Below are 19,129 nucleotides of genomic sequence, written 5' to 3' on the forward strand. Positions count from 1 at the left end.
CCAAGGACCATATGGTGTCCCTAGGCAAGCTGTTTAATTGATTTAAAATTACTAAATACTTTATATATTGTATTTGAAGTTATTTCATATATATATATATATATATAATTATATAGTTAATATAAGACTTAAAAATAAAAATAATTTTAATATTTTTATTTAACTAATAATATTGTGAGTTTAATAAATATTTAAATCACAAAATAATTTAAATAATTATATTGGTGGGAATTTTTTAAATAATATATATATATATATATATATAAAATTTTATATAAATTATTTTTTGATAAATATTTATTAAACTCACAATATTACTATTTAAATAAAAAATTTAATTTAATTTATTTTTATTTTTATATAAATTATTTTCTATAATTTTATTTTTTTAATATAATTTATATATGCATGTGTGAAATAACTTCAAACATAATATATAAAACATTGTGCAATTTTAAACTAATTAAATAGCTTGGCTGGTGACAAAAGCTTCCTTAGGGACATGGATCCATGGTTTGAATCCCCCTAACCCTTTATATTTCTCAAATGTTTTGTCTTTACACAGGTGGTGACATATCACCATCAAATTGGAGGGAAAATTTATTTAATTAAATTAAAATGGCTAAATTGATATAATATATAAATATTAAAGGCTGAATATATAATTATACCAATTTGACTTAATTGCCACATCACAAAAATAACGGACAATGAATCATTTAAATAGTTGGGTGATTTGTTTGAGTGTTTTCAAACGTTGATGGTCAAAATGATTTATGACCATAATTCGGTAGTCACCAGTATAGTTTACCCTTATTTTATATTATAAAAAGTTATATTTTACTTCAGTTCATGATCACTGTTGGGCAGGCGTTTAGGTTCATATTTTGATTTCCGTTTGGTAAGACGGCGGCATCCAATGATCCGACAAAACTTTTAAACTGATATAGGGGTTTTGTACTGAAAGTTAATTATAATGATTTTGGTATGTGTTGATTTGGGTGGAGGGTTATAATTAATAATTTTATAGAGGAGAGATGGGTTATTAATGAGTTGAGTAGTTCGAATTTAATTCAGTAAAAATTTGATAAAAATTCGACTCGAGACCTTAACGAGCCGAGTTAAGTAAAGTATAACTCGATTCGATAAGTTCGTGAGCATATTGTTAATTTTTTTATAATTTTTTACTATTATCTTAAAAAATTATTTCATTAAAAAAATTTACTAATTTACTAATAGATGATAAATGACTAATCTATTAATTTTTTAATAAAAATACTAAATTATTAATTAATAATTATTATTTTACAACACCCAAAAATTAAACTCTAATAATTATTTTAATGTATTTGTGAATTTTTATTTTAAAATTTAGACTTTCAATTTGTTTCATATACACTTTTGATAATTTTTTTTGTTAAATTTATCAATTTACGTTTATTTTAAGCTTTATATATTATTAGTAGACTTTACATACAGTTAAAAAATAAGATAAAAATTTTGGTGAGCTTAATGAGCAACGAGACGAGTAACAAGCTTAACAAACAACAAACTTAATGTGCACGAGTCGAGCAACAAGTTTATTTAACGAATATGAGTCGAGCAACAAGTTTTTTTAACGAGCACGAGTCCAGTACTACCTAACTCGCGATCGACTCACTCAATAAATACCCCTATCTATAACTTAATTCACCAGTTCCTATCACTAGAATATTGCTAAACCGTTACCAATCGACCAATAGGGCAATGATATCTCCATCCTCATCTTCAATGCTATCAGTCTCGAAACACGACGCAACATTATTGCGAATATTTTCTTGTATAGTGCCTGACAAAGCTTGAGGTATTAGTCCGGTTTCCAGATTATCCGGAGATGTCGACAATAGATGTGGAATCTTTCTCTGGTTGTTCAGTAAACAGCCTCAACCTTTCAGGTAATGTGGGTTTATAAGCACAAACTTATGGCATGGAGTGTGTCTCTGATTGAACCTGCCTGGAAGCTTAGGTCGAGTTTTATAGCAATCTCCACAAAGATCAAATCCCATTCTCTCTGTACAATCCTTGCATCTGTATCTATCCCCAACTATCGGACACATCTGCCAGCACAAATTTGAGACTATGAAAAAATTCTAACATTACAAGCGATGACGATTATACAGTAGAAAAAAGTATCAATTAGTTTAGCAATGCAATGCAATGCAAAGCAATAATATACTCCATCTTTATGCATTAGATCAGGTGAAAATGTTGCTTGAAAAGCTCTTAACAAAATCCAACAGACACTGAATCAATAAGCAACAGAGCAACTTATCCATTATAGGACCCCTCTTTAAGCAATAAAATGTCATCAATACAAATTTTCAGAGTTCAGTGCCCGGAAACTATCGATGGGATTAACTAGGGAGTGTTAGGAAAAAGAAGAGAAGACACTAGCCAAATCAAGCATGTACACACACATATGCTTGCACTCTGCATTTCCATTAGACTATTTACAAGCAATTTTCGTTAGAAAAGAATAAAAATGTTATGGGATCGAATAAAGGAAGACATGTTTTAAAACATTGTAGAATGGGCTATGTTATTTATGGGGATGAATTAAGAAGACAAGAGACAATTATGAGCATGCATGAAACCAACTAATTTGAACTTTAATGAAGACTGAATTGGTGCGACTCCAGATCACACACATAGACATGCACTCATATAAGAGAAAGTAAGCAACATATTTACCCCACAAGCATCACAACCAGCTTCTACATGAATATAGCGATGGGGCTTTACTTCTGAGGGCAACTGGACAGGTGAGATATCTCTTTTACCATCTTCCATGGAACCTGAGAATTCAACCATAATAACTAGTTTAAAATTATAGACTCAAAGTTGATGCAGCCTTATTATAGCACGGTCAGTCAATCAGACTCCTTTTAAGATTGATTTTGCCAACATGACTGACTAAGAAATTGAGTATATATTGGATATTGAATTAGTAATCATGTGCTTCAGTTTTAAGCTTAAAAAAGTAAGGCAATAGACCAATCAGCAGGAAAAAGGAAAGAACCAAAAATATAATTCTGTTAAATACTAAATCAACCGAAGTGTTGATAGACCTAGAACAAGATGGGACCGGTGGAAAATTGAGACATACAAGTGGATGGTCCCTCATGCTTGCAAGAAGCTTGTTTGAACTGAATAGTATCTTTTCTCAGTGAATACTCATTGGGAAATTTAGCCACCAAAAAGTGATCAAGTGTCAAGCAGACTTTTGGAAAACCCCTTGGATGCAAACATTGACAAACTTGACACCTAAGCATCTCATCAGCAGGTATACCGATGCATGTTTGACAAGAAACTGAGAAAGAATAAAGATAAGTCATAAATAACAGGAAATTGAGGCTCAGTGATGCTAATGTAAAGATAGAAACAATTTTAGAGGCATACCATGTCCACAGTTAAGAACAACAGGACGGAAAAGCAGTTGCTTGCACGTGGTACACAGTACATCAGCAACTGAAATCTGATCATTTTCCTTCCTGGAAACATGAGACTCTATCTGTCCATCTGGTTTATTAAGTTCCTCTTCACTGGTAGAAGAGTCAGAAATATTAGAAGACTTTGACGAGCTTCCCAGGTGATTAATTTCTCCATCAGCCTCCGATTCACATGCATAACCACTGAACTCCGGCGAAAAGCAGGTGCTTTGCTTTTCCTCCTCTGTAGCAAACAAAGCAACAAGATAAGTTCCATAACGTCAAAAAATATAGGCATAGCACTACACTAAATACAGTGAGAATAATCTCAAACTATCTACAACAATTCAGCACTTGAATCTAGAGACAAATCCACCACTGAAAAGTGTGGCAAACATAAGCAGACCGCTTCAATGCAAAAAACTGGGTCAACAAATTAGTCATATAGAACTATCGATTACGAAATCAAATGCTTTTTTTCTTGAAAATTATACTAAGAAACAATATTTTTGTTGCTAATAGTTATCTTTATAAAGCACAACCATGAAAACATATTTGATAGAACATAAAATCGAACCGAATAGAAAACCAAGCTTACCCAGAATCCGAGCTTCCCTGTTTTTGTATGTAATCGGATATAACTTTAACAACAGGAAGTGAAGCATTTCACAGATGCCTGGAAAGTGAGAATATGGATTTCTACAAACTGGACAGCGGGACTCGTATCGATAATTCATTGATCTATAAACGCACCAGAAACATGATATATGACCACAATCTGTACATTTTTGAAGAAGAAAAAATATCGAACCAATATAATAACAATTAAACATAAAAAAGCATGAAATTCATAGTTCTTTCTATAAAAGTAGCAAAGGAAAATCTTACGCAGAACTATTGGTTTGTAAAGAAGATCCCTGCAAAAAAACACAAAATTTTAAACAAAAGTTTTGGTATTTAAAAAAAATAAAGGAAAAGATGGCGAGAAACATTGAAATTATTTGAAGGTAATGATAATTACTTACAGACAAACGCAACAAACGAAATCGTCAGGAATTTCTTCAGCATCAGGAGAGTGATGTTCCATGGGACAAGTTTGGGATTGGGAGGAATCCATTGAATTCCCTTCCACTCGGTAACCAAGATCAGCAAATCCTTCAACTTTCTTTTTTATCCTCACCGATTAACCATTTCTATTCTAGAAGCTGATCCCACGTCATAACAAAGTCATTCCACGTCATATTGTTTTGACGGACAAGCTAATTCCACATCATATTTTATAGAATTTATTAATTAAAACGTAAAAAAATAACATCAAATTGATTTAAGTTTGTATTACATAATATCGTTTGATTAAATAATTATATTAATTTATATTTATTTGTAGTATTTTAAATTTTAATATTTTATTATTGGAAAAAATTATCTATGGATGAAAATTGTTTGTCAACAATGATCGAATCTCTAAAATGTGTTCTTTTTTGTCTAAAATAAAATATTGTTAGAAAAAAATATTTAAAAAATAAAAATTAAAGTAATTATTTAGACAAACGTTAAAAGTATTTTTTTGCTTAAAATAAATCATTAGGAGGTAAAATGCTCTAAAAAAAGTTAAAAATAAATTTTTAATTAAATATTAATGATGTTTTTTTATTAATATAGGATGATTACAACTGATAATATGTTCTAAAAATTCTTAATCATTTGACAATAAATATTTAAATACTCATGTTGATGTTTAAACCTAAGATTTATAGAAATAATAATCATTCATTTAATCATTAAAGTATATTGGTTTGTGCTATTAAGGGTATATTTTAATATTATATCTTTTCATTTTGATAATTTAAAAAGCGTTACATGTTGGTTAAGTTTTAGACTATTATTTAGTTAATTGAGAAAACTTTTTTAGGGTGAAACTTAAATTAAATATTTATTAACTTTGATGGAATAATATTTTTTATCATCAAATTTTATAATTTATAAAATAGTAATTAAATTATTATAAAATAATATTTATAAGTTTATAATAATATATTTTAATGAGTTTTGTGATTATTTTATAATAAATAATAAATTTAATATTTTTAATTATTTAATAAATTTAAGAAACTTAATAACTATCTTATAATATTTAAAATGTCGTTGAATAAAAAAGTATTTTAACATAATCAAATAATACACTCATCCGAAACAATAAATCATTTATTGAAATTTATTTATTTTTAAACTAATGATTGCTATCTTGTTCTACTTTAACTTTTCCGTGCTTTCATTCTAAAATCCCGTTCAAAATTGTTGTAACTGAAAATTCTAAATTTAGAATCGTGATTGCTAATCCTTTTGATAAAAAACTAGGGTAAAGTATATAAATAGCCCCTGAAATTTTAAGGAGCTTACATTTTGTCACCTAACTTTTGAAAATTACAATACGATCATCAAACTTTTAGTTCGTTTTTAATCAGGTCCTTATCGTTACCTCCCATTAGTTTTTGCTGACATGGTAGTTAACCTTTCGTTAACCTTTTTTTCTGACATGACAGTTAACCCTTCTTCTTCAACTCTGTTGACCTCTTCTTCTTCTCTCCTAATCCAACTCTTTCTTTCTCTCTCTAGAACTAAGTTAAGCATTGACCATTCGACGGTCGTCGTACTCATATCGTAAGAACTTATTTTCATCGTTGCCGTCTGTGATGAAGGCGACGTTGGTCGATCACCGATCGCAACGTAAAAGCCTTCCCCGGGACCTCCTGGTTGGTCATTGGTTGGAAATTTGATTCATATCATCCTCCAATGTCGACATTACGTCTTCATAGTCGACATTACGTCTTCATAGTCGACGAGTTACATAAATTGTATGGTCCGATTTTCACCTTGCAAATGGGGCAACGTGCCATGGTGATCATTATAGATTCCAAGCTCATCCATGAAGCCCTGGTGCAGAAAGGCCTCGCTTTCACTTCCTGACCATTGGACTCGCCAATCTGGCTTGTGTTTAGCGTCGGTAAATGCGCTATCAACTTCATCGAGTACAAACCTCTATGACGGACCTTACGGAAGAATTTGGTCACTGATCTGATTACCCCTATGAGAGTGAAGCAGTGCGGCTGGATCCGAAAATGGGCGATTGAAAACCACATGGAAATGATCAAAAACAAATGTTTTGAGAAAGGGTTCGTTGAGGTAATGAGTAATTGCAGGCTCACTATATGTAGCATCTTAATTTGTTTATGCTTTGGTGCAAAGATCTCTGAGGAACGTATCAAGAATTGAGAAATACACAAATTGTTTCGACGCAAAAAGAGAAAATCAAGAGCATACTTAAAGATGTAATGCTCGTAACATCGTCGCAGCTATCAGATTTCTTGTCGATCTTTACGCCTTTGTTTCGACGGAAAATGAAAAAAGCTAAAGCATTGAGAAATACGCAAATTGTGTGCTTGACTCTATTGATAAATAACCGAAGATATTTCATCGAGAATGGCGAAAACCCTCACCAAGAAATGGTGAGTCCGATCAATGCAGCATATATCGACTCACTCGTCGGACTCGATCTAGCAACCTGAGGTCTATTAGGGGAAGAAGAGTATGTTACTCTATGTTCTGAGGTGATCATTGTCGGTACTGATATGAGTACGAAGATCGTCTAATGAGCAATGCTTGACTTGGTTATAGAGAGAGAGAGAAAGAATGAGTTGGATTAGGAGAGAAGAAGAAAAAGAAAAAGAATGGGTCAACGGGAGTTGAAGAAGAAGAAGAAAGAATAAGGATTAACCACGTCAGCAAAAAAAGAAGGCTAACGGAGGGTTAACGGCTACGTCAGCAAAAACTAACAGGAGGTACCGACAAGAATATTATTGAAAACGAGCTAAAAGTTTGATGATCATATTGCAAGTTTCAAACATTGGGTGACCAAAATACAAACATCCTAAAAGTTTAGAACTATTTATATACTTTACCCAAAAAAATTAGCTTTATCAAATGCAACTTGTAATTTTTTTTTTTTTTGAAATGGTGCAACTTGTAAATTTCAATTGCCCAAGACAAGTTCGCTCATCGCGCACGCGCGGACTGTGTACAGCGTGGACAACCTCACCGTTTTATTTGCCACGTATGACTAATAACTACCATCTAGAAACACTAAACAAATACGTGTCAAACAATGAGTGGACAGCACTTTCAAGAGGCTAATAGAAGAGCGCGAAACCAAACCCGGGGTATCGGGAAATATCGGGGGCCCAAACCCGAATAACCCGACCGCCCAACTATACTTAAACAACTCCCACGTCTAGTTTTCGTTTTCACACAAAGGGCTTAAAGAAAAAAGAGGAACAATAATTCCGCGATTTCGCCCTTTCCTCTCAGGTTCGCAAACCGTACGGTCATTCCCAAAATAGTTTGAAATTTTAAATGCTTATTCATTTTGATAGTTGTGTTTTTGGGTTAAAACCAAATTATTTAATTATATATGTTTCGTGTTTCTTCCGATTCGATTTTGCCTCTCTCTAGATCGTGTGATTTTAAAAAGCGGTAAAATTTTGATTTTGTGATCTCCAATAATTGAGAATTATAAGTCCATGAGTTATCTCGAGTGAAAGTCCTGGGCTTTTGATTTATGATGTGTGATCATATGGGTAATTAGCTATTTTAGGTTTGAAATTCTGATATTTTAAAAGATAAATACAAGATATTGCCGTTGTTAACCCGATTGAATGTATTGGGATCTGGTTAAAGAGGCAGTTAAAGTTTTTATAAATGGAAAGCCTTGTGAAGTAAAATTCTTTCATTTGATGATAATTTTTGCTTGTAAATTCTGTCTCCCTGATCTGTTTGGACAGGTCATCTGCGTCGGTTCCATTAGAGGTGCAATAATTCTTTCCCCTTTCTTTCCTAGCAAGAGCGTTAATAGCGTGACCTGCAGGCATGGCTGAGGTAACTAATTCTCCTCATTTGTTTCAACTTTTGTTGATTCTTTGCTTTGTTATATTTTCTTTGCATTTTTGCACTGTTCTGTTAGTATGCTTTCCCAGGATTTTGCTTTTGCACCTGTTTTTTTAGTATGCTTTACAAAAATTTTATTTAGTTGGTAAATGTTTGCATCGAAGACTATCTGTGATCTTATTGGGACTTTGAATTGATGACAGAAGAGCTATAATGTTACCTTGAATGTGTACGACTTGAGCCAAGGACTTGCTCGGCAGCTTTCAACGACCTTGTTAGGGAAGGCTATTGAGGGAATATGGTAAGCATTTAGTTTTAAGGGGAAAGATTGTTTCTTGATGTGAGATTTTTTATTGAAGTCTAAAATTTTCTTAAGTATGTTTATTATCATGTATCTTACATTTTAAGTATTCATTAAGAAAATTTTCTTAAGTATATTTCATTTGTAGGATTGTGTTGGTAGTTTTGCGTTTTTACCAGTTTTGTTTCTTTGAGCCAGACAGTCAGCTTTATCTGATTTTGACTCATAATCTGCTGCGTCTTTGTTTCAATACTGGGTATGTTGGGCCTTATTGGTGAATGTTATTGTTATTCATTTGAGGTTGTTCTCACATTATGTTAATCCATGCTGGAAACTTATTTGTGATGGTTATCTATGCTCCATCCCTTCTTTTAGTTGTAGTTATTCTACTTCTTTTTGTCGCATCAAGTCTTCTTCCTCCCATTGTATACATGGAAATGGAATGGGGTTTATAGTTGCATTGCTTGATACGCATTTGCTGAGTTAGGTTTATTCATTTTTGTTTGCTTGATAGGCACACTGGAGTTGTGGTTTATGGTAAGGAATACTATTTTGGTGGAGGAATACAACATGCTGTTATGACCCTAGGAGATTAGAGAAGAAATTAGACGAAGAATTGAGAGAATTAAGAGTAAGGAGAGAAAAGAAAAGATTCAAGAAGCTTAGAATTCATTCAATCAAAAGCATGCCATCTCCTCCTCTAGTACATGGTTTATATAATTACAGTGTACCCCTAATTACCCTACAGTTGGAAGTCCCTGTTGTACTGAATATAACAACCTACACAGATAAGCAAGTTGTTTCCTATCCTTAGTGGGCTGTAGAACATGTCAGGTTCATTCCCAATTCCAAATCCCTAACCCTATCTGATTTCCCCAATTCTCTTGCTCCGATTCTTATCTCTTCTCCTTTGTGCATGACAATACCCCCTCCATGAAAGGATCCTTGTCCCCAAGGATCAAAACCTGGGATTAGCGCTTTAAGCACAATATAGTTTTCCACAGTGATGTTTTTTGGCCTCAAGTTTGTCCACTGCAGCAACAATTGAGTGATAGCCTGATTGTGCTTCTTGAGGTTAAATACACTTTTATCCAGTGTTGGGCGGAGAATTCCATCAGAACCACCCATTGCAACCTCAAAAATTATTTCTTTGCCAAAATTTGAAGTAAGCAATTCTCTTGAGTCCTCAATGCAAACATCAACAAGATTCTCAGCGAGCCCACTCTTGACTAGCAACTCTCTCCTCCTTAATGAAGGATCCTTCTTCCCACCTTCAGCTGAGCAAAGGCTCTCTTTGGGAATGTCACTTTTACCAGACTCGGTTTCTGTCATATCAGGATCACTTGTAGCTGTCTCCGTTGTAGGTTCTTCATCAATGTTCTCTTCAGGAATATCACTCTTAGCTGCCTTCTTATTAGATTCTTTATCCCTTGAAATTTTCTCAGATCCGACTTCGTAATCATTCTTAGCAGTGAGCGACAGAACAGATAAATTCAGAAAGGCCAGACCATCGAAATTTAAATAGCGTGAACAATTTGGATGAAGCAACTGCAACAACAAGCGCCTTCCACTCTTGTCCAAAGCAAGCTCTTTCAATGTTTCTTGGAGCTCACGGATGATGAACTTTGTTAGAAGCTTCGTGTCATCAACCATTGAAACAATGCCAACGAGTACCATGCACCCACATTGATCATGTGTTATCTTGCTTATATGTCCTTTCATTCCTTTGATGATTTTCTTTCTTTCCTTAGCACTTCCATGCTTAACGCAGAGCATCCCAATCTTAGATCCATCCCGGTTATGGATCATACGAACTAGGAGTGGACCAGACAGTTGTTGAATTATATCCGCAACAGAGGAATGATCAGCTGTGTTCAAATACTCTACTAATACCCTGTATATAATCGAGTGATCCACTATTCCTTTTTCAAGGATTGGTTGAATCACCGAACTCATGTGTCGCAAAACAGAAGATTTCTGCAGGCCCAACTTCGATATTACATCTATTAACCTGCTTTCTTTTATGGATGCAAAGTTTTTAAACAGATGAAGCTCGAAAGAATATAATTCCATCAGAAGCTCTTGTTTTTGAGAGGCATTTCCAAGTTGATATGCATGCTCAACAACTACAGATCCAACCCTGTGACGAAGAAGCGAAGCAACGTGCCCACGGAGAGTTGAGATAACCCCCACCAGCTGCTTATTAGATGCCGCATCTAACATTTTCTTCACAAGATGCACCGCACAGGCATTGCACGAAAGGGTGAGAAGGTGTGGCTGAAGCTCAGAAAATACAGCATCCCTTTCTGTTTGCGAGCAATGTTTAACACAGGTCTGCAGAACACGAGACGAAACATGAGAACCAGTTATTTCTGGAATCTTTCCCTTCATCTTTTGCAGAGCTTCAGTTATCAGCTTTGATTTGTCTTTTTTAGCAATATTCCGAAGTCTCATCTTTTCCCCTAGAGATGCAAGCTCTTGTTCAAGAGTATAATGTGGTTTCCTCTTCGTCTTTCTAGCTGCTGCCAATTCCTTTGCTTGGATTCGACGCTCTCTCTTAGAAAGCTCTTTATTTTCACTCCCGTAATCCTGCTTCTTAAACTTTGAATGACTTGGGTGTTCGTGTTTTTGTTTCGATGGGTTGAAAGGTTTTATTAACGGCTTGTTTGAAGGGGTTTTTGATTGGATTGAAGCAAGTAGCTTCGGTTTCTTCGATTTCGAGCAATCTCGGTCAGTGTTTGAGCTTGAAATTTGCTTTCTCTGCTTGGGTTTTCGCGTTTGTTGATTCTTGGCCGCCATTGAAGCTTTTAGCTCTAGAGCTCTATCTCCTTCAGTACTGTATGATTCATAGGATTCATCTCCAACCTTAGGTGGACTCATAACAAGACTAACAAGAATTTGACCAGAGATATTGGAATACAGATTGACAATTGCCACTTTATAAATTTGCTCCCTGACATCTGCACCGAACCCAGTTACCTCCATGTAGCCACCCCTTTTTTTACACTCTCCATAATAACCTTTAGAGACTGACTGAAAAGATACTAAGGATATGTCCTTCTCGCTATAACCCATGGACCGCAAAACCTTCTTGAAATAGTGGAATTTCTTTTCAGGTACATAAATTTTTTTCTGGTAAACCTCATCTTCCAGCAGAACAAGACCCTCTTGCTTGTAGAACTCCACAATTGTCTTCTGATTTTCCTCAGTAAGAACCTGTCCTGTTGGTTTGCCTGGATTTATTACAACCAAGGCCCTAACAGTGTTGCCTTTGTACCTAGAAATCTCAAGTTGTTTCTTAAGCTCAGAGACTTCCAAACCCCATCCTGTGGCTTCATCAAGATAATATGGAATCTCCACAGCAACAAAACCACTGCCCACTCGCGCATTTTTAAGATTGATTCCCATTAGCAATAATCTAAACTTGTAAGGGTCATCATCTTCTACAAGTTTATTCCTCCCATTAGAATCAATATGAAACACCTTGTTTGTGGTCATTTTTGCTGTCAGCCGAGTAATTATCTCTTTGCCGACAATGTCATCCGTGGAAATCGGACCAATAGTGAATTCGAATTCAGTATGCTCTTTGTCTTTGTAGAGTCTGGTGACCTGGTAGATCCATTCATTAAACTGTTGGTAAACTTCATCAACTAAGGGTCCAGGAGTGATCCTCAATGGTACTGATCGTGAAACAACGATTAGAGATGAGCTGTTAGGCCGGAATACATATGCACCAAATGCTTGGGAATCAAAATTACCACTGCTTGAACTGTACCATAGGTAGCTCTGCTGCACTGGTACATCTACCTTTGGTGTTGGCAATTTATCGAACACCTGGGAATCATCATGATTTTCCTCACACTTTTTACCAGTCAGCAATTGGAAAATGTGCTCCACATCTCTCTGCTGCGACGTCATTTTGGATTCCAACATACTCAATCGACTGTCCTGCTGCTGCCACCATTTAGGAGGTTCTGTGCCATCCGTTACTTGAGTCACCAAAGTTGTAAGTTCTGCAATTTGATGTTGGATTGAAGAAAGATTAGGAGTTTTACCATGGTTGGTTCTTTGCTTTAAGCTGCCAAGAAATGATGGCTCTGAATACCAATTGTTATGTCCCTAGGAGATTAGAGAAGAAATTAGACGAAGAATTGAGAGAATTAAGAGTAAGGAGAGAAAAGAAAAGATTCAAGAAGCTTAGAATTCATTCAATCAAAAGCATGCCATCTCCTCCTCTAGTACATGGTTTATATAATTACAGTGTACCCCTAGTTACCCTACAGTTGGCAGTCCCTGTTGTACTGAATATAACAACCTACACAGATAAGCAAGTTGTTTCCTATCCTTAGTGGCTGTAGAACATGTCAGCTTTATCTGATTTTGACTCGTAATCTGCTGCGTCTTTGTTTCAATACTGGGTATGTTGGGCCTTATTGGTGAATGTTATTGTTATTCATTTGAGGTTGTTCTCACATTATGTTAATCCATGCTGGAAACTTATTTGTGATGGTTATCTATGCTCCATCCCTTCTTTTAGTTGTAGTTATTCTACTTCTTTTTGTCGCATCAAGTCTTCTTCCTCCCATTGTATACATGGAAATGGAATGGGGTTTACAGTTGCATTGCTTGATACGCATTTGCTGAGTTAGGTTTATTCATTTTTGTTTGCTTGATAGGCACACTGGAGTTGTGGTTTATGGTAAGGAATACTATTTTGGTGGAGGAATACAACATGCTCCTGTTGGGACAACACCATACGGGAAACCGATTAGAGTCATTGATTTAGGAGTCACTCATGTGCCTGAGGATGTGTTTGAGATGTATTTGCAGGAGATTAGTCCTCGTTACACAGCTGAGACCTACAGTTTGCTCACCCACAATTGCAACAACTTCAGCAATGAGGTTGCCCAATTTCTAGTCGGTTCCGGCATTCCAGACTACATCTTGCAGCTGCCTAATGAAGTAATGAGCAGTCCCATGGGTGCACTTTTAAGTAAGTTATTATCTGCCCTTAAATTTTACTTCATTGTATTTGTCTGATGAAGTCTGTGGCAGATATGCTGTAGGGACATCTCCATTAACCTATTTCATGTTAATTATAGTGGATTAATGTGTTTTAGCATTTTTATAGTGCATGATTAGCCTAACTAGTACTTTCAATCCAAAAATAGTGATTTGTTATTTCCAATAATTTTCTTTTCGTCTTGCATGTAAATTATCAAAATAACATGCTTGATAAAATAAAATTTAATTTCATCCCTTGATGAATGTGATCCATTTTGTTAGGTAGATGCTTTCTTTCTTTCCATGGCCAAAGTAAATGTTTTTTGGAATTATACTTATACTCTACCCATTTTTCTACAGTGCCCATGATACAAAATTTGGAGACAACCTTGAGAGCTGGCGCTGTTCCTCAAGTTCCCCAATTTACCCCTTCTGTATCTGGTCAGTCATCTCGGTTCACAACTGCCAAAGTGAACGGGTCATCTAATACTACACAGAAAAAAGAGGTTGAGAATAAGGCGAAGGCTGGGGAGCAGCCGAAATACAAGGAAGTCAAGCCAACACCACCTTCTAAACCGACTGGGGCTGGTGGAGCTGCAGCAGACCCTCTTGGAGATGCACGGACCAAGGTCCAAGAGGAGATAACACGTGAATTTGCCGCCATTATGGCCACCGGAACTTTGCGAGCTAGTGAGGCAGCAGCACTAGCGACTAGAAAAGTGATGCAGAAATACGGGCATTTGAATGTTGCCATGCCACAGAGTTAGAAGCAGGAAAGACGGGGAGAAAAACTTTGTTTTCTTCTCTTTCTTTGCAGGTGCAGCCATCTACCTTGGAAGTTTGGATTCGGACGTCCGACAAAGAATTGAAATAATGTTATAATAATGATTCGACTTCATTAAGAAAATGATTTGAATCTTTCCAAATTTAAATTTAACTATCGGAATGTGGTTGCGATGAGCCAGTAGCCTTCCTTTTTGAGGGTGGCTTTCACGCTATGAATCCCCTAGTATTCAACTGTATCCGCCTTCAGCAATATGGACTTGATTGGAATAAATCAAAATATTTTATAAATTTTATTGAATCGGAGTCCATCCATATTTGTCAATTCTAATGCAAGGATTTACGATCATTTTTTGGTTTAAACTTGAGATACAATTATTAAATTTAAAATGCCGAGTGAAGTATTTTAATGAAAATAAAATTACTCATTTTTATAAAAAATAAAAACTAATAATTTATATAGTGAAATCTTTTTTTTTTCTTGAAAATAAAATTACTCATTTTTATAAAAATTAAAAACTAATAATTTATATAGGGAAATCTTTTTTTTTCTTTAAGTTACGAGTTCGAGTAAAATTTTCATTCTTATCTCTAAGTAAAAAATGTTTAGAAATAATAGTAAAAAAAAGTGGTGTTAAATTGGAAATAGTTTTTGGCGATGTTATTTTGATAAAAATATAGAAGGTATGAACTTTCACATTTACTCTTAGATGATATCAAAGGGATAGAATTCTTTAGGTGATAAACTACAAAACGTAGTCGTTTCCCCCCATTTATACTAATTTTCCAGTTTTGGGGGCCAGACTCCCTCTATCCCCTCAAAACGCTGCCTTCGGCCTGCAGGTCTTTTATTTGACTTGCTTGGCTTTCCACCTGTATTCCGTATTAGTAATTTGCCTAAGTTACATGTTACATCAGAAAATTTAAAGTAGCATAACAAATACAAAAAAAAATGTTTTTAAACAAAAACGTACCAAAATGTTAATTACTTCTCAATTAAAATAAACATGATATTGTGGGTAAAAGATTAAACATATCAGCTACTCTATAGAATCACATCATCCAAATTTAAGGTGGAATCTTAATACAACTGCCCATTGTCACTAAATTTTGCTTTTATCAAAACATATAAGGACTAAATTCATTAAAAATTGAATAGAGAGGGACTAAATCGATAGAATAGTACAGATTCAAACTTCAACCTGAAAACATTATATGCTCAATAGAACTAAACTTCATAACATGTTAGTCAAATTGTTTCTTCCCGAGGTAATGCTGTATGCTCCTGATTGGTTAAACTAATGTTTACATTCTTTAATTCATCGGTACCTTCTTTAGCTCTACAAAAAACATCAGAAGGGATGTTGATTCCCGCAAAACCGATCATCACGGCCGCAGCTCCCACGTAATCCATGAGATGGGGATCATTGCCGATTATCGTATCAACAATTGCCGCCAATGGCACTTGGATAGCAAGACCAGCTGTTGCTACTGTTGTCGTGGTAAGAAGAACAGCTTTTGCCCATAAATAATCACTCAGCACATTGTCCAACAAGCCTATGCATGATGAAGTAAGAGATGATATCAGGTATGAAAATTGTGTCAGAGAGAAGGATACAATAAAACTGGAGTTCATAGCACAAAAACAAAGTTCACGTGCTAGGAGAACGCATTGAAAATGGTGGTAAAATGAAAAATTCTATCACTTCATCAAGGAAATGAAATGATATGATCCATCAAACCACCTCTGAGATCTAAATTCATACATGACGGTGTCTGCAACATCTGTAGTTTCCGGTGATGTTGTGCAATCAGGAATTCTTGGAAGAAAACAAGATTATGGCAAAGTATCGATACAACATACAACCGCATTTATGCTTCTCTTTCCAAATATGCTTATTTCGAAAATGAATAAAGACTTGAAGCAACAATTCAATTCAAGCATGTAAAGCCAATTCCCCTTTGTATAGATATTATCTAACTCAGGACTTGGACAATATTCCTTTGTAACTTGCATATTATTTATGCACAAAACCACGTCAACATTGCGATTGAGAATCTAGACTCCAGCTGTTCATGCACAAGCAGTTCTGTATCCAATAAATTTTTCAAACAGTTGTGCAAGTCAAGTGCATCTTTTCATGCAACAAATGCTCCAAAATCCATTAGCTCCCATATAACTTTTAAAGGACAAGTTTGAAAGGGATAATTTCATAAAGAGGTTCTCAAAAGGACGGATGACGACAAAAGCAAATATGATAAGGCACTTTAAAAAGGTGAAATATATTCTAGAAAACAAACACCAACCAAAAATGTCACCTATATGTGCTAATGCATTTAGTCATGCACCTTTTGTTTTATTAAAGCCCAACATATTAGGTAGATAAATTTAATAATTTCATCAGTTAAGAGGAGAAAGTAACTGCAACCCAAAATAAAATACAAACCTTTTCCTATAATCAGGCCAAACTGCTTCCAGGATAGTGTGTTGAGAGACTCTAGCTTGGTGAAATGGAGTATAAGAGCAAAAGGAAGGGATAATAATACGTTGAAAAGCCCTAGAAATCCCAGGAATTGTGCCATGCTCGCACAGCCACTCTTTTTGTCATTATCAGGTAACTTTTTACGAATAAGTGTAACATATACAGCATACAGAGCTGCTGCGACAAGAGCCAGAGCGTCTCCAAGAACAGGATTTGAAGCAATTATTCTTAAATTCTTGTTGTTGTGTGAGTCCCCCAAGCTGACAATAATGGTTCCTGTCATGCAAAGGAGGACACTTACAAGCTTTATCCAACTGAACTTCTCACCCAAGAATGCCAAAGAGACCAAAAATGTGAAAATACTTGACGCACTGCTCAAGACGGCGTTGGACTGCAGACAACAAAGGGAAGTAAATTATCTGATATATCTGAAAAAGAACATGTGTAGAATCTGAAATTATGCAATCATTGCAAATATGCATTATGCATACCGTTACAGTTGTGTACTTCAATGAGAGATTGAAAGCCAGTTGCCCCAGAAACCAAAATGGGCATATTGACAGGCTAACTTTAGCCACTCTAGTACGTGTCCATCGCCCTTTTGCATCTAAGCCAACATTGGCAACCTCACCTTGATTAGACAAAGTCGTAGTAAGCTCATCGGAAGCGTTTTCACACAGCGAACCATCCAAGATCTCGTGAATAATTTCCCCCTCTTCCGCAAGTGAGAATTGACTTGGTCCATCTGCTCTTGAACCTAAACAGCCCTCTCCAAGAAGGATAGCTTGCTCCGATTCTCTCAACTCTTCTAAAGGGCTGCTTCTTGAATTTCTTCGGAACAATAAACTTCCACAATTATCTTCTAGATACCGCCCAATTTCGACCAAGGGAATATAAACAACGAATAATGAATTGCAAATTTATGTTATAAGAAATGGAGAAACACCTGCATCAACAACAGACTGTACCACAAAACTAGCAGCTATCCATATAGCGGCAACAGCAAATATGTAAAGCAAACCTAAACCCCATCTCCAAGCTTCACTTTTCATTTCTTTCGAAGCCATTTATTAATCAGACTAGCTCTCAAAGTCACAATCATCCCATAAGGATCAAAACATGGCATGCCGACCAACGAACTTCAAATTCTAGAATTCCCATTAAGGAAGAAACTCAATACAAATGTAGTATCCAGATATCAATATCATAAATCAATAATTCACATCAAAATTTGAAGCTTGCTCGAAAGAAAGAAGAAAAATAAGCAAACAGTGGATTATTCAATAATGCCGGAAAATTATAAATAAAGATTACAAGTAAACCAAATGTAATCAATTAAAACACGAAAAATACTGATAACCCCAACAAATAAGATGCGCAGAAAAGTTACCTGCCTCGAATGTTTATATCTTGAGATTTTGTTGTATTCCTTCTGGCTCTGATTCTGAAATGTTTTGCAGATTCAGCTCAATAGAAGAATAACGATTGATGTCAAGGACCAAAATGGGTATCTTATGGCCCAATTTATCAGCCGTTTATGGCCCGATCTAAGATTTTTCACTCTCCTCCCTCGATCTCTCTCGACTTCGATTGGTTTGTTGATCGAATCTTTATTACAAAAAGTCAAATAATGAGCTGGTATGAATATCTTCAAATTCACCCATATTCTCGTTTGTTTGTTCTTTTATCTTCTGTCAGTTTAAATTAATTTTTTAACGTTTAAATTAGATATTTTTATTGTAAATACAATATATTTTTAGAGAAATTCTGTTACGCTAAATACTATTAATTTAATTTATAAAATTTTAAAATTATAAAGGATTGAATGTATAATTATAAATTAGTTAAAATTTAAAAAATTATTTAAAATAAAATATTAATTACATTATTTTCCATATTTTTTAAAAAATTAAATAATTTTTTAAAGATAAATTATAATTTTTTATTGTTAAAAAATTATGGAAATAATGTAATTAATATTTTATTTAAATAATTTACCTTTAAATTTTTAATTAATTCATAATTATACGTTGAGTCATTTAGAATTTTAAATTTTTATAAATTATATTAATAATGCTCAACAGTGTTCATCATTATTGGTGTTCAGCGATACTCGTTAAAGGTGAAGAAGATAAAACAAACTTGCTTTA

At 34.7% G+C, this 19,129-nt stretch overlaps 3 protein-coding genes and 2 pseudogenes across 4 annotated transcripts; 2 read left to right on the forward strand and 3 right to left on the reverse strand.

Annotated features, from left to right (window-relative positions):
* Positions 1–1,567: 1,567 nt before the first annotated feature.
* LOC120158227 (E3 ubiquitin-protein ligase PRT1-like) lies at positions 1,568–4,610 on the reverse strand. 2 transcript variants are annotated; one of them, XM_039169122.1, is made up of 7 exons: positions 4,493–4,610; positions 4,356–4,384; positions 4,066–4,245; positions 3,439–3,711; positions 3,146–3,349; positions 2,731–2,834; positions 1,568–2,096 (listed from the first exon to the last, which is right to left on the reverse strand). In XM_039169122.1, exons 1-7 carry the CDS (start codon positions 4,582–4,584, stop codon positions 1,923–1,925), a joined length of 1,056 nt encoding a protein of 351 aa, XP_039025053.1. In that variant the 5' UTR covers positions 4,585–4,610; the 3' UTR covers positions 1,568–1,922. The 2 variants fall into 2 exon arrangements, with proteins under 2 accessions (XP_039025053.1, XP_039025054.1); XM_039169123.1 differs by having other exon boundaries at positions 1,994–2,116; positions 2,660–2,834.
* Positions 4,611–6,003: 1,393 nt separating this feature from the next.
* Positions 6,004–7,117, forward strand: LOC120158172 (annotated as a pseudogene).
* Positions 7,118–7,710: 593 nt separating this feature from the next.
* On the forward strand, positions 7,711–14,670 carry LOC120158250 (desumoylating isopeptidase 1-like). Its single transcript, XM_039169137.1, has 5 exons — positions 7,711–7,832; positions 8,306–8,399; positions 8,612–8,709; positions 13,386–13,702; positions 14,074–14,670. Exons 2-5 carry the CDS (start codon positions 8,391–8,393, stop codon positions 14,478–14,480), a joined length of 831 nt encoding a protein of 276 aa, XP_039025068.1. The 5' UTR covers positions 7,711–7,832; positions 8,306–8,390; the 3' UTR covers positions 14,481–14,670.
* On the reverse strand, positions 9,520–11,611 carry LOC120158245 (pumilio homolog 24-like). Its single transcript, XM_039169135.1, has one exon. The coding sequence runs from the start codon at positions 11,587–11,589 to the stop codon at positions 9,520–9,522; it is 2,070 nt and encodes a 689-aa protein (XP_039025066.1). The 5' UTR covers positions 11,590–11,611.
* A 929-nt stretch (positions 14,671–15,599) lies between the features above and the next one.
* On the reverse strand, positions 15,600–18,159 carry LOC120158248 (annotated as a pseudogene).
* Between the last annotated feature and the right edge of the window lie 970 nt (positions 18,160–19,129).

This window comes from Hibiscus syriacus, unplaced genomic scaffold (genome assembly GCF_006381635.1).
Source record: "Hibiscus syriacus cultivar Baekdansim isolate YM2019G1 unplaced genomic scaffold, ASM638163v2 tig00111309_pilon, whole genome shotgun sequence".
Lineage (NCBI taxonomy): Eukaryota > Viridiplantae > Streptophyta > Magnoliopsida > Malvales > Malvaceae > Hibiscus > Hibiscus syriacus.

Excerpts from the sequence above, each read along its gene's own strand:
- LOC120158227 (XM_039169122.1), bottom strand. The coding sequence starts at position 4,584 with ATGGATTCCTCCCAATCCCAAACTTGTCCCATGGAACATCACTCTCCT. Across the intron at positions 4,246-4,355 it reads TTACAAACCAATAGTTCTGC|ATTGTGGTCATATATCATGT; the intron begins GTAAGATTTTCC and ends AAAAATGTACAG. Across the intron at positions 3,712-4,065 it reads CAGGGAAGCTCGGATTCTGG|AGGAGGAAAAGCAAAGCACC; the intron begins GTAAGCTTGGTT and ends TGTTTGCTACAG.
- LOC120158250 (XM_039169137.1), top strand. Across the intron at positions 8,710-13,385 it reads AAGGCTATTGAGGGAATATG|GCACACTGGAGTTGTGGTTT; the intron begins GTAAGCATTTAG and ends TTTGCTTGATAG. Across the intron at positions 13,703-14,073 it reads TCCCATGGGTGCACTTTTAA|TGCCCATGATACAAAATTTG; the intron begins GTAAGTTATTAT and ends ATTTTTCTACAG.
- LOC120158245 (XM_039169135.1), bottom strand. The coding sequence starts at position 11,589 with ATGAGTCCACCTAAGGTTGGAGATGAATCCTATGAATCATACAGTACT.